The sequence below is a fragment of the Haliotis cracherodii genome, unplaced genomic scaffold (assembly GCF_022045235.1).
Source record: "Haliotis cracherodii isolate W230 unplaced genomic scaffold, xgHalCrac1.p SCAF_5, whole genome shotgun sequence".
Classification (NCBI taxonomy): domain Eukaryota; kingdom Metazoa; phylum Mollusca; class Gastropoda; order Lepetellida; family Haliotidae; genus Haliotis; species Haliotis cracherodii.
The window spans coordinates 21,356,444-21,371,945 of NW_027266308.1; the positions used below are offsets into that span (position 1 = coordinate 21,356,444).

Sequence of the window (15,502 nt, forward strand, 5' to 3'; positions counted from 1 at the left end):
CCTACCCCAACCCCCCATCTATGATACCCCGTGGAAACACACAGCAGTATTAACCCGTGGAAACACACAGCAGTATTAACCCGTGGAAACACACAGCAGTATTACCCCGTTTCAACATTCTATTCAAATGCTTCTGCGCGTCAATACACTATAAACAAAAGAGGCTCGGTGTAAACAGACTATCCAAATGATGATCCATGTCAACAGACTATCCAAATGATGGTCCATGTCAGCAGACTATCTAAATGATACCCCACATCAACATACTATCTCTTGTCGACAGAGTTTACAAATGATGTCCGTTTGACGAGACTATCCAATTGCGCTCCGTTTCCCCACCATAACATTAAAAGCATACTTCCGGTGACAGACCATTTTGAAACAATACTAGCAACAAAAAGAAACTGTGCATTGTTAAAATTATTCTAAATCTAAAAATATAACAATGAAAGGTTTCCATGTAAACTTCAATCGCTGGATATTGAGATCAGGAGACGTCAGAACAGCATGATTAATGTCCATGACATTGACGATAAGAGTCCAAAAGCGGGCAGGGGTCAAGCAACAATGTCACAAGCTCAGTAACGGGTATGCCCACCATGAGCAGTGATAACTGCATCGCCGCCGCATATGGCTCGTCATATTTTCTGAACGTTATCTGGAGGATACAGTACACGGCGTAGACATCGCTCCATAACATCCCACACATGCTCTATAGGGGAGAGATATGGTGAATTTGCAGGCCAAGACAGTACTTGAACATTGTTCATTTGAAGAAAAGCCCTAGCAACCTTAGCCGTGTGAGGACGGGCATTATCCTGTTGGAATGTCAATCCTGGGCCATGACGTTGAAGAAACGTCATTGCCACTGGTCAGTGAATCTGATCTCTGTAGCCTTCACCTGTCATATTGCCCTGAACAACAAATAAAGGGGTTCTCTAACGTGTACTTATCCAACACCAAATCATCTCGGAACCACCCCCAAAGCGATTCCTCTCCAGGATTCAGGCTTGAGCATCACGCTCGCTAAGACGTGTGTAGACGTCCGCCCTGCACGTAGGCGATCGGCAACTTCATATTGTTCTGATAACGTCTCAACAGTACGAGTCGTGGCATGATGTCCAGTTCATAAGCCGTTTAACTTTTTGAACGATCAAACGTCACAAGGCATCCCAAATCGACCACAGTATTTGACATTCATGTGCTTCATGCACTTTATCGAGATGCACTTGCACAAATGTGTTTAACTTGTCCATGCCGAAACCACAGACGTCATGAAACGTAGCACATAGGGAGGTGTTCAGTTCAATTCACTAATTACCGTGTTTACATCTGTATTTGTGTACGTATGTAGTGACAATATATATTTTGATTTCCTATGTGCACAAGTTCTTTTTGTGGCAAGAATGTTTAACGTTAGCATCAATCATAATGGTTGCTGCTGCTGACATTGTACAGCGCACATTCGTCAACTAATGTTTGAGATTGTTAACACGAGGAAGTGATTATTGATGACAAAACAACAACGGGATCTTTTAGCTTTATTCCATCAGGATTTCATTATTATGCTGGTGTATCAATGGTAGAACATGTTACTTGATAAACACACTTTGGCTCCCATATCTGGCACATATTTGTATTTAAAGTCAATAATGCTTTTCCTTTATTGGATTGGTGTACCGTAAATGTACTGGAAATTGAATTAATATGTATGCCAGATGTGTGCGACGGATTATGTATGATCACTATATGTAACACAACCTTGGCTACACAGTCATGCGTGGGTCATCACGTTTCAAGCACCTTCTACAGGGTTTTGTAACTTGACATGTGCTATTGCAAATCCAAGTTTCCCGCTCTCGTTGCCAATTTGCCATCACCAATCTTGTTAGAGAACACCTGTACCTGACTCTTGAACTCGTCAATCTGAAGATTACATCCCTGTAACAAACAATTGATTTTTGGTAAGAAACACCGCATATATATCATGCGTCAACAAAGGAAAATCTAAACCTACTTCATTTTAGGGCGTTTGCATTACAGAGAGGGCAGGGATAAAGGGAAGATCATATGATTCAGGGACTTTTACACAGGCTAACAGTGACCCGGGTCGTAGGTTCTACCACTACGGTGAAAGAACGAGCACAGACATATTCCTTATAAACCAAGAAACACAATCAGGGCGAACGTGCCATTCGAACCAAGCTTCCGGTGTTTTCACCGCTGACGCGTGTTAATTTAATCCAGAAACAGTTCAAAGCGGCGCTAAACCCTTTTTGCCGCGTTCTCGTGCGACACAAAACGCCGCTCTGAGTACTTCCTTAGTCAAACGATGACAATCAGCAGATCCTTCCACGACCAAGGGACTAAAAACCTGTATATATAAGTCGGGTCACACAAAATCTATCCATCTATCAAAATATTTTTAAATACCTTTCATATGAAACCCGTCAACGCAAACGGTTTATCCATGGAGCTAACTTTACAACCTAAAGACCTTTGGTATATCTAAATTCTGATGAACAAAGTGAAGTATTGATCAAGCGGTAATTCCAATCCTTACTATATTGTTAAGGCGCCTACAAGTACCTGATAATGTCTGATGCCTTCAGTTGGGTTGAAACTCTCCCGCCCGTGGAGGACACGTCTGTTGTTAAATGAGATCATGTCCCCTTCCTGCATACGGAGTCGGTACTGAGGGACGAATTAACAATAAATACAATGGTGAAAGGCCTGCATGCAATAAACATATTCCGAAAATAAAACTTTAATGTGTCTTATTTATACAGTAAAAACATTGACTTATATGCTTAAAATCGTTTTAACAAACAAACTAGTAATTGAGCAGTCAACATGTGATTTTGAACTATGTTTACCTGCAATGGGAAGGTGTTTACCATGGTGGCCATAATTTTGTAAGCTCTGTAGTATGGTTCCACGTCCTCCTAAAACAATAGAAACAGGGGAAGTAAAAAAACTGCCCCCGAATTACTCATCGTTTTGATTTCACTCTTTTAGATTACTATCATTATGTTGAGTAGCCTTCTCAGAATAACACAAAGTAACAAACGAAGGAACTAACTAAAAGCCCACGTTCAAGAACCTTCAATCAAGAATCACTGTAAACATAACGTTGACGACACCAGGTGTTCGCAGAACGAGCCAGTATACCATTCTCATCTGGAAGCAGTGTTTTCGAATGCCAGCTAAAATGGATTTACTTAAACACTTGCGATATCCTTGCATAAATGTGTCATACATTTGGCGTACTGATGGGATTCTCTTTCGGCGAGTACACGTAAATGTCTGATTAAATGAGTTACTTTAAGTTCTTTTCAATTATGATGACAAATGCTGTTCTCGGCCACAGCGGTCAACCAATGTACTGATAGTTTGTTCACAGGGTGTTGTTGTTTAAGTTAAGTACCTCTTTTGTTAGCAGAGGTCCAACAAGACCTGGATGCCATGATACGCCAACAATCTGAAATAGAAAGTCAATATACAAGCCGCAGTTGGTATCTAACTGACCTGTCAGCAACAGAACCAATGCACAACCCACAGTTGGTATATAACTAACCCCTCTACAACACAACCGATACATAAGCAACAGTTGGTATATAACTTACCTGTCAACAACACAACCAATACACAAGATGAAATTTCATTCGGTTGAACAGAGTGAAATAGACTGAAATTGATTTCTCTTGAAGGTAAAGCCAGATATAAAGGGAGGTTATTCACGGTAGAGGGCGCAACCGTGTGGGGTATATATAGGAATTGTAAAGCCCGGGTAGTTCAATCTCTCCTGTGGTGTCGCCGTCACAGTGCGGTCTGTTTATTTTATGTTTGTTCTGTGCGTTATGGTTATGAACATTTTCTGTTGTCAGGAGTTGGCAGTCTTGCTGCAAGACAAATGTCGTCACAGTGACGAGTATGGTTCTGAACCACAAAGCATGGATGGTACCTGGTACATGCATGTATCTTACAGTAAGATGTTACAGTGTCGGTGACTGGCGTGGGTTCTGAGATCATATGGATCAAGGCTAGTGACGCTCCTGGTGTTTGTAAAAGAAAATTTAATTGCAGAGTAAATGCCTCGGCGTGTACCACAGGGGAGGCCACATTGTGTATTTGTTGTTTAAATCTGGCCTGACGAGGTTTTGGAAGAGAACAACAGTTGGTATATAACTAACTTGTCAACAACACAACCGATATATAAGCCACAGTTGGTATATAACTAACCCATTAACAACACAGCCGATACACACGCCACAGTTGGTATATAACTAACTTGTCAACAACACAACCGATATAAAAGCCACAGTTGGTATATAACTTACTTGTCAACAGCACAACCAATACACAAGCCACAGTTGGTTTATAACTAACTTGTCAACAACACATTCCATATACAAGCCACAGTTGGTATATAACTAACCCATTAACAACACAGCCGATACACACGCCACAGTTGGTATATAACTAACTTGTCAACAACACAGCCGATACACAAGCCACAGTTGGTGTATAACTTACTTGTCAACAGCACAACCAATACACAAGCCACAGTTGGTTTATAACTAACTTGTCAACAACACATTCCATATACAAGCCACAGTTGGTATATAACTAACCCGTGAACAACACTTCCCACGTGCATACATTGCCCCAAACACATATATGTATGTTTGTATTACCTCTCCGTCACTGTTGAGGGTTATGTGCGGTCTTTGATAAGACATGTGAACAGGGACGTCTCTGAAACAACAAATCTAGTATGTACACAAAGTGAAATGGCGTCTTATCTCTCGAAGACATGGAATCCAAACAGAATCACAGATCATACCTGGCTTTTCGTAATTTTCTGAAATATCCATGCCTAAATTAACCTCATGATTAATGCATTCACATTTTCTTAAGCATCTTTTACTATGCATATATCCAATATATATATATAGTATGTTTTTGTGCGTTTGTGTATGTGTGAAGTACACATGAGACCCAAATATGCTCATATATGTTAATATCCTAAACACTGTATTGACATTGTATTGACATCCAAGCAGTATCATGCTACAACGAGGTCAGAGAGATGCCCTGCACGCACAATCATATAGCCACATAGAAAGAGGGAGTGCGCATCTATGTTATTTACCAGGGGATAACCATCTGATATTCTGGGTTTGATATAATATGTTCCCCTAGTGCTTTTAACACAATGCTTTCAAAGGACATGCTGGATGTTGTAAAACTTTTGCATGGCTTGAATAGCTGTTGGAGTAACACATATTCCCTGACCCTTCCCTTACACTTTTCACATGGATAAACATTTACCTGTCATAGTGGACCGTTTCCCAGTTGACAGGTATCCGTACAAGGTCCTGGAACTCTTTTGGGTACTGCTCTCTAAGAATGTGAGCCACATGGAACACGTCCACGAAGAAGTTACCCCCTCCCTTCACTTCTTTGTCAAATCTGAAAAAAGTGATAACAATGTACATATGTAAGATTCTACCTAACCTTAAATGTGCGAGTCAGTCAGTGAGTCTTATAAATGTTAAATAAATGGCAATAACGTTAAAATGAAAAAAAGTGTGGTCACCTTAGACAGTGCAGGAACTGCAGCCCTGGGGGAGACTCGTACATTGGCTGGTCCATGTGTAACTCCAGTCTCACGGTTGAGTAGGCGAAATTGATAGGCTGTGGTGTGTCCTTCACTTCAAATAACTTTGGAAAAAGGCAAATGTGAAGTTAAAATATTCAAAACATAATGCAGAAGAACAAATGATAATAATAACCATATGATTTATGAGAATCAATATGTTTTTTGATTATGTTATAGAAAGACTTTTTGAGTGAGTAAGTAATTAATGCTGTCACATCGCTGCGAGCTATATTTCAGTTACATGTACATCACGACGGCCTGTAAATAATATGCATAATATATCTGGATCAGACAAACCATGACTGACACGTCAGTAACAATCTACGTTATAGATCACACGCAATCAGCCAGGTCACACTGCAAACCACCAAGCTCTCACCGCCAGCATGATATACCAGGTAGTTATTCTGAGGCAGGCCTTTGGAAGTTGATCAATACATGAAGTCTGATACCATATAGGTGCGGTGGGGTAGTCTAGAGGTTAAAGCGTTTGCTCGTCACGCCGAAGTCCCGGCTTCGATTCCCGACATGGATACAATGTGTTAAGCCCATTTCTGGTGACCCCGCCGTGATATTGCTGGAATATTGCTAAAAGTGACTTTAACCATACTCACTCACTCATATCATAAACTGCCTTGGGAGCAGGAGAATGCAATCAGAATACAAACCATTCCATTGAAAGGGTTAAAGCAATGTATTTGAGCACGCTTATCAGGCGTTATATAAGGGGACAATCATATTCTAATTGTTATAATCGTTATAACTAAACACAATTCACAAACAACTGAATACATCACCTACCTCCCCGTACACAGTTGATTGGATAGGCGCAATTTTCTCTACCACCTGGTGTAACACAATATAATAACAAAATGACAAAAATCTGAGAAACTTGTCTTGTGGTATACAGCATAATGACATGCAACGGGGATGCTTAAAGACAGACCTGTACGAACACTCTATTATCCAGGTTACGATATCTCAATCTTAGTACGATAAATACCCAGCACGCATTCGCCACCAAGCTTCGTTTTGGAAGTGGCATCTTCCCGAGGCAAAGGAGTTAATTGACTATAAAAGCCCAGTTTCTACCCTTGCCGAACTTGGTTGGATTTATGGGATTATATTTTCGCTGGAGTAGTCTATTCATAGTCCAATCAAACTCGCGTAACGAAATAGACATCCGGTTAGTGAACTCACTGCTGTGCAGATTTCGGTCTATGGCAGGATTTGCAAAGCATGTATACTGCCAACTCATCGTCAAAAGATATTCATGTTTGGATGCACTACGCGATGGAAGACATTAGATTTTGATTATCGATCAGATGCCCTTGACGCAAGTGCAAATGATATGAGAGGAATCTGACTGATCATAAGGAGGGACATAGAAAGGATATTACTCGTACTAGCCACTGGTGGCGCTTTGACCAAGCCCAGGAATTCCAGTCTTTAATTCGGCAAGGGTGGAAACTGGAATTTTAACACTCAGTTCAACTCCCTTGCCTCGGGAAGACACGGAAGTGGCGTCGTCATTTTAATCTAAGCATTGAATGCCTGTCGCTCATGAGTGTAATTTGATTGGATGGCTGTTTTCCGTGCCATTCATTGGACTCGGGCTTGACATGAAGCTATTGTAATGAATATGTCCAGGGTATTTACCTTAATAGAATGAAGATACATTGGATACTCACAAATGGCTTGTATGATTACGTATTGATTTGAGATTAAATGACATGTTTATGTTTTTCAAATTAGAATACAACCGCTCACCTTTCTAATTGTCATGGATTGCGTTGGTACACCTTTCATCAGAACTATTCCATACTTATCGAGCTTGTCTAGCCATCTGGTGACAGAAACGTGATATCATCAAAATTGTGTACATGTATTGTAATCAACCGATCCCTTCTGTAGAACTGATAAAAATATTTGTTAGTTAAATATCAAAACAAACTTACTGGAATAGGCCGGTGTCACTGCCCATAACGTCACTGTACGCTACCTCAGGAATCCGAGCCTTGCGATGAAGAATAAATTAGTTTGCTACAGTAACCAAATAATTAGCAATGGGGAAAATTAACGAATGGCGCCGATACATTGTAAATCCATTGAATAACTGTAATGTGGACATAGATGTCACCAGGTGTTCACCGAAAGGATGACCACGCCCTCCCCGACTTGTAACTTCCATATTGAAGGTCAAGGTCACGATACAGTTTACATTAGGAACAGTCTGCAACCTGAATATTATTTAAAGTAACGCAACAACAATGAATTAATCCACACCATATGACACATATCTATATCTTTCTTACGTGGTTCGAAAATCAAAATGAATATGCTGAAAACGTTTGACAGTAGGAATGTTTTCCGTGACTGACATAACTGCGCTCGATCAAGTAGATGAGCAATGACAAGGCGAAGGTGATGCCTACCTCAGAGTTGAAGACCATCTTGCGCTGATGTTTTATTTCTGCCAGTGATTTGTCACTGTAGCTGTAGTGCTTCAGAAAAGGAACGGGAAATAACCCAGTGTGGTTCTTGTCATCACTCCAGATTACCTTGAGAACCTTGTCACCTGTGAAGTTAACCTTTGGCTGTCAACGTACACTTACACATACAAAATGGTACCAGTAGGATGCACAGCTAAGAATCGTACAGAAGTACATGTACGTGTACCAAACAAACTGTCGATAGAGATCAAATGTAAACGCATTATCCATGGATGCCTATTGCAGGTTGTACTGTTCCTGATGGTTGTAGTTTTCGCATTCCAGGCAAACCATGAAATATCACTGATAATACATTTAGGAAAATGTTTTGCTTTTCTACGTGATCTCACCGAGATAAGGCACGTCTATATTCATTTTAATGCTAAGCATTTCTTATTATGAAGCTCTTGACCATTACACATGTTCATAACCTTAATTTATAGTGTACGATACTGTAAAAAGAAAGTAATTTAAAATTAGTGATAGTAATAGTGCTGTATTTTAGAGATTAAGGGATTAATAAACTAAATGGCTATGACCAACGAGAACATGTTTGTGCATACCGTCAAGCCGGGCATCTGACACAGTGGCGTCGACATCAACGTCCTTGAAGTTCACTATGGGCTGGTTGGTGGATAGGCGGCAGGATGGACAGTGACAAGATTGACGCAGCCACATACTGTGATATCTGCAAAATGCAAAAACGTTCTCTGCATGTAATTCTAGCCAATGCAATACCAGTGGTACATTATGTGACGGAGTACTAATGAATAAATAAGTTATGCAATGTAGGGTTGAGTGAGTGAGGTGATTTAACGGCACTTTTATCACAGCGGTAGAATTTAACAGTTTTAGTCCACTAGTCCTTATAATGATAACATTTAGCAAAGCCCTTAAAAATGGAAAATGTCTACTAGTCCTTATGATACCTTAACTATTGGGTAGTTCGGCAAGCACTACAGGACCAGTGCCAATTTCTAACGTTTTATTAGTGTTTCAGTTTTATCACTGCGCGTTAACTTCATGGGGGAGGGAAGTAAGAAGTGATGCAGGTCTCAGAAGTTTACCACTTTAGTGAAACCTACGAACCCTTGTATGGTGCTGACAAACCTAGGAACACAAACTGGGTGAACCAGGATTCGAACCACCAATCACAGGTTTCTGGTGTGCCTAAGGGACGCAACTCCACACAGCGAATCGCGGAGCCATAGACGATTAGAGCACCAGTGTTCTTAACCCACCCCAGCCCGCCAGCCAAACCCACTTCTGTTGTTACGGTTCATTCTGAACCAGGAATTCACTGGACATTGTGAGCATGCACAATATCAAGCAAACTTGTTCAGTTATATAGTTGGTTGGTTGGTTGGTTGGTTGGTTTGTTGTTTAACGCCACACTCAGCAATATTCCAGCGATATGACGGCGGTCTGTAAATAATCGAGTCTGGACCAGACAATCCAGTGATTAATATCATGAGCATCGAGCCACGCAATTGGGATCGATGACATGCATCAACCAAGTCAGCGAGCCTGACCACCCGATCCCGTTAGTGGCCTTTTACGACAAGCGTAGTCGCCTTTTATGGCAAGCATGGGATGCTGAAGACCCATTCTACCCCGGAATATTTACGGGTCTTCAGTTATATAGAAATTATATATGAACCACAACATGGTTTAAGTAAGAAAATCTGTTCATTCCCGAAGTAGAATCAACAGAATATAATAGTTTCTCGAACGGTAAGTCAGAGTACCTGTGACATTCCTCCAACTGACATACATGTTAGAGATTGGGACGATTAATCGATCCCCGAATACATCGATCTTTTTTAATTTCCGATTCTTGAAACGATTCAAAATCCTTACATAGCGATTCGGTAAAACGATTCATGCTTATCAAGTTTAACATGCTCTTAATATTTCTATGTTAATGATATTAGTATTTTACCGTTTACTTATTCCATTTCAGTTTATCATTTTTGATCGATAGATTATTTCCGCAGTGGGCCTACCTTTAGAAAACACCGGCGAAACAATGGCCTGTTACGTCAGGGGTCATCGAGTGTGCATAGGCTCCTCCCAGTGATCTATCATCTCTACACGAAATGTCATTGAATACCGCAAGAGGTGTGGAGAGTTTTGAAAATTTGTTTACTAAATATAGCCTGCGGCGGCGCATTTTATAGCAAGCGCTAGTTTACGAAAGCACTTTTATTTTATCTATATATTTTTTTCGTTTTTTTTCTCGTAATTCAAGTGGCTAAATGGTTATAAATGGGAACTAATACACATATATTATTTTTTCGGTTCATTAATTTTCATAATTATGCACAAGAATGCAGTTAATTAGGAATAATATATTGGCGCTAGTGTTAGGGTAGGTTACCCCGAGCTCTATCCTTAGCCCTTGGGTCCCTTCAATCATCCCTTTACGCCATGTCGGAACATTCCTCGCCACACGGTCTTGTAGATTACGGAAAGGGACGAGACACCATGACTACCCGTAACCTTCGTAACTGTCCGTCACCTATAATGCTCAGTCGGTTAGCTGTCGGGCTAACAATTATGACGGTCGCGAGTTCGCGCCCGAACGGATATCACAAAACCTGGTTGCATGTCTTTGAGACATGTGACCTACGGCAAACACCGTCCCCACGAGAAGTTGTGGTACTGTATTCTCAAGGTTTCCCCGCAATGTTATTGAAAATATAATTCTCAGATACACCCTTCGACAGCGGGTCCACATCGAACATGTCAAAGAGCAAAATTAAGACGTTTCAAGCAAAACTTTAAATATGGTATACAAAGTAATAAATCATATCAACAAAAATATATCTGAAAGGTGTCAAACTTACAGCTAAGTTATTTTTTTCATCTTTACGTGCGATCGCGTGTAATGTAAATCAAATGACATCTCGGCTCGAATTCTCGGCTCGGGAACGATGTTTAATGCCAAAATATATGCATGAACATTCTTTGTCACAGCTCGTAACCTAGCTCGATACTTCTACGAAGCTCCATATTTTTAATATAGATCGCGATTTTCTGCTTAAAACGTTCAGAATAGCACGATTTAACAGAAATCTTTCGTCAAAACCTGAAATTCATCATACACGAGGACGGATTGGCTGCCTTAGGTCACTTGCACATATTTGACCAATCACGAACCTTGTAGCCGATTTCGAAAAGAAAGCGTCATTAGAAACCAATTTTTATCCAATGAAATCATTTTGTTATAACTACGAAAAGACTCCAGTCGATGTTACGAGCGTGTAGATGAAAGAATTAGATTTCTAGCGATATGTCCTATGCCAGTCTTCGACGAACATGTTCTTCATACGAAGCCTCGAAAACGGGGGTATTTCTTCATGTTACCGAGCGGACAACCGTTGTTATCGGGAAATTGATGACGACAGATACTATTTATAATTCTTTTTGCAATGCTTTTCCAATTACGTAAACATATTAAAAAGAAAGAAATGGGTAAGTGGATTTTCACTTCCTTGGCCGTTAATGTGAACGTTATGAATGTGTTAGCTTACATGTTTATATTTACAACGAACTTAATTAAGTTGTAAATACATTATTAAAACAATGTGATCATCATAACTTTCATATTTATACACAATATGACCAAACCTTTCAACTAGTGTATAACATACAGATCTATGGGAGCAAAGATGTTTCACAAGCATATGTATTCTTTGATAAATATTGGCTTCATCTATCACACAAGATTCTCTGGGAAGTCGGTGTCACAGCAGTACACGCTTCTGGTTGACTGGTGTTGAAAGACTTAAGTAGTACCTGAAGTCATGTCATGAGCGCTGTTCCGCCTAGTAATTCCTGAAGTGTTATGAGTGTAAAAGAGGACTTTTAGCTTGCTGGTTGGTCGCACGAATTACCTAGTTTTGAATGAGTGTTTTAGGCATTTAGTTGTCTTTAATATTCACTTGCATTATGCTGAAACTGAACACCAAATAAAACAGAAAACAAATGGTGTATTTTTTTTATTATTTACATTCAAAATGATTCTGAAATACAAAAGATGCACCATTCTTTAAGTTTAAATTTATAAATACTCAAATGTTTGAAAAAAACTTAGTGTAAAACAAGTGATACCAACTTAGGATGTCCTTCTAACATTTGATTGATAGAATTGTCTTAACACCGTGTCTCTGGGTTGAGTTACATGTAGTCGGTAAGACTTACCAGGGTGAGATAAGAGAACAAACAGATGACAGATTAAGACAGTAACACCTGGATCGCCGTACATACAGATAAACACATGCCACTTACTACCTGTTTGAAGTAGGAATTCCACCAGACCTCTTTTAGAATACCGATGCGTCATTAGGCCAATTGAATATATGTGGTCTCATTTTGATAGAATAAAGAATTAAAACGCAGTAGAAAGTATTATACTCTTGCGTGTGCATTGTGTAATACTTTAAAACGTCAATACTTTGTTACAACCATCAGAGGTTTCTGTTGATATACGAAACACAAAGACATTATTAAATAGCAATGTTATTTTTACATGGTATTGATATTGATGGCTCACCTTGATACGCTACCGTCGTCCCATTTGATTTCAACATTTTTGCCACCCTCAACTGTCGTCACAGCGGCGACCTTGGCATCTGCCGATCTTGCGTACTGTCAGGTTATACGATGACATACATATGATATGTTCTCGAAATTTCATATTTTCATTTTGATTCGTAAAATGAAATCACTGTTACCTTTAAACATACAACCACTGCCTATCTTGATATGTCTCATTTAGGAAGTACAATATTATACTCTACATCATTTGAAAACACTCATTATGTATCAATGCAATTTATGCAATGTTATGCTTTTAAATAGTCTGCCAATACCCGTTACGTCAACGGTTATTTGACTGATTTATTTTGCATCTTTTGTTTATAAATACGAAGGAGGATGTTCACTCCCACCAAACCTTGGGAGTGGGATATTGAGTTGCACCGTATGGAATTCTGCTTTAAATATGTTTTCGCAAGATTTTATGGACTTACCGCTGCCTTCAGAAATAGTCGTCTTTCAACCAGACTCTCATAACTGGACATTGATGGTGACGGTGCTGTTGCTGTTGCTGTTGCTGTTGCTGTTGCTGGAAATGTAAAAGTTGGGACTCAGGAAACCTTCACACAAAACAGAAATATATATGGATACGATTGATTAAAAAAAGAAAGATTTAAAACAGCATTGTAAAAGGTCAGTTTGCACTACTTTCAGTGCTCTCAAACAAACATGGTGTTGCTCTTTTTCTATCGGCAAACAAGTCGGAATTTAGATCGGGACAGTTTTCTGGCACAATAGGTCACGGTTCGGTAAAGAAGTCAGTCTTTGTTCAGATCGATGGGACTGACTGTGAATGATCCTTGAACCAAGGTACCACACCATTCCACGTTAGCACATCCCGTTAGGTTGATTCCTGGAAAATGTTCATGTCCTTGATGAAGTTGTAAACGAAAAATGATTAATTCAAATCTGAATGTGAATAATAATATGTCCTCGGTCAGAGCACTGGAATCAACAATGTTCATGACGTTTTATAGCCTTTGCATATGTCGCCAATGACGTAATGTTAGACTATCGTACTGAAATAATTATGGTAATTGTCTATTCGAATCTTAAGCATCAGTACAGAGACGCAAGGTGTATCTGAATAGATAAGATATAAATCATTGACTCTTACTTAACCTTAGTTAATAAACCTTAGTGTCAAAGGCTAGTATGCATTATGTTGTACTGAAATGCGTATCGCCAGTATTCGGTATTAGTGAAATAATCAATTCAATAGGGAATGATATCTTATTTCATTCATTAACTAATGTCATTTATTCCAGAAACGTTCATCTCCGTGATGACTATTAATTTGTAAAAGTTGAATTGTAATTGTATTGCAGCTGCGACATATCGGCTATTTTGACGCACTGTACTTGAAGTACATGTATATGTACGTACATGTATCTTTAAATGATGATTAATCTGTTGGTACACAACATATGTTTACTGTAGCGTAATATGAGCATATCTACGTTCACGTCATCTCTAGTTTGAAAAATACATTTTTGTTAACGATAAAACTGTATAATTGTGTTTTCTTAGTGCACACAGGAAGTCACCCCTACAACATGAAATTTTGTCCACGCTCTTCTAGTATAAAATAGGGATACAAAAGTAATCAAACTTGACAATCACTTTTTGTGAGTTCATTTAAGTATGAATAATCATTGCATGGACGTCGTCGTAAGCTCTGATGTTAATACCGTTTGTACCACACTCTATGAAGGTTCACACTGGTCCACAATGTACTCGGTTGGCTTATTACCCCAAATAATTGCAAACAATTCCATTTAGTGCAAGAAGGTTTAAGCCTGTTGAGATGTTTTAGTTAGCTTTCAAACTAACTGTAGCTACATGCGTGAGAGCAGCCAACTCTTGCCTACATCGGCAGCACATGTGTTGACAGTTGCAAACATAACAACATGACAGCTACAATAATAACGTTGAAACTTTGTTAACGATTAAAAAGAAACCTGTATGCATAGATTTATTAACCTACATTCAATGCAACACCACCTCTATGTGTTTATCGTTAGTATATTTTTACAAATACCCTTTTACTTAATGTACAACAGCTAACCTCCATTATAATACATATCGGTCGCTCTAGGCAAAAGTGCTGTGATATGTACAAATACATGCAGTGAGTGAATACTGCGAATGGGTGAGTCAACAATATCCCATCTGTTCAACTGTCGCATGTCGTGTGGACTAGTCGAATCAAGATAAGATCAGATAGCAAAGACTGGAGATCAATGCCTTTGGGGTACGTTATCAGGCCGGTCAAACATAGTAACTTATTGACATTAAATGAGTTTTTTTCCGGCAATTATGGGGTGTTGAGACCTATTCCGTCCCGTAGATTTTGGTAATAAAGTAAGCTTTGCTTCCAGTCGCAGCAATATTGCAACTTTTTGCGGCTAGGCAAAGTTATAGGATTCAGACATTTAATGTACTGTATACTGAGTGACAGAAATGATGTTTCAAATCAATATACAATACCTGTGCTTCTTGTAAATCTTTTCAAATTGGAATCAACGGACAACCCAAGTACACGACATTCTTTATGCCAGCCTTGGATGGACTTTTCCAACAGTTGTTTCCTACAGAGTCGGAGCACAGCACGATACATGGTTCTGCAATGTTGATTGTTACTTCAACATATGTATATATGTATATATACACACACGAAGGACGTGTGTGCACTGGATATAGCTAGTTTCCTCCAGCGAAAACTATTTTGTCCGGCATACAT

General features: G+C 39.4%; 1 protein-coding gene across 1 annotated transcript; it reads right to left on the reverse strand.

The window, feature by feature from the left end:
* Window positions 1–1,528: 1,528 nt before the first annotated feature.
* On the reverse strand, window positions 1,529–15,404 carry LOC139443187 (gamma-butyrobetaine dioxygenase-like). The gene is made up of 15 exons (XM_071224147.1): window positions 15,250–15,404; window positions 13,194–13,288; window positions 12,716–12,810; window positions 8,721–8,845; window positions 8,101–8,243; window positions 7,624–7,682; window positions 7,436–7,511; window positions 6,467–6,511; window positions 5,603–5,727; window positions 5,335–5,475; window positions 4,698–4,758; window positions 3,428–3,481; window positions 2,877–2,945; window positions 2,590–2,694; window positions 1,529–1,941 (listed from the first exon to the last, which is right to left on the reverse strand). The coding sequence occupies exons 1-15, from the start codon at window positions 15,377–15,379 to the stop codon at window positions 1,834–1,836; spliced, it is 1,431 nt and encodes a 476-aa protein (XP_071080248.1). The 5' UTR covers window positions 15,380–15,404; the 3' UTR covers window positions 1,529–1,833.
* Between the last annotated feature and the right edge of the window lie 98 nt (window positions 15,405–15,502).

Excerpts from the sequence above, each read along its gene's own strand:
- LOC139443187 (XM_071224147.1), bottom strand. The coding sequence starts at position 15,379 with ATGTATCGTGCTGTGCTCCGACTCTGTAGGAAACAACTGTTGGAAAAG. Across the intron at positions 5,728-6,466 it reads AATCAACTGTGTACGGGGAG|TTATTTGAAGTGAAGGACAC; the intron begins GTAGGTGATGTA and ends CTTTTTCCAAAG. Across the intron at positions 2,695-2,876 it reads TAAACACCTTCCCATTGCAG|TACCGACTCCGTATGCAGGA; the intron begins GTAAACATAGTT and ends TTCGTCCCTCAG.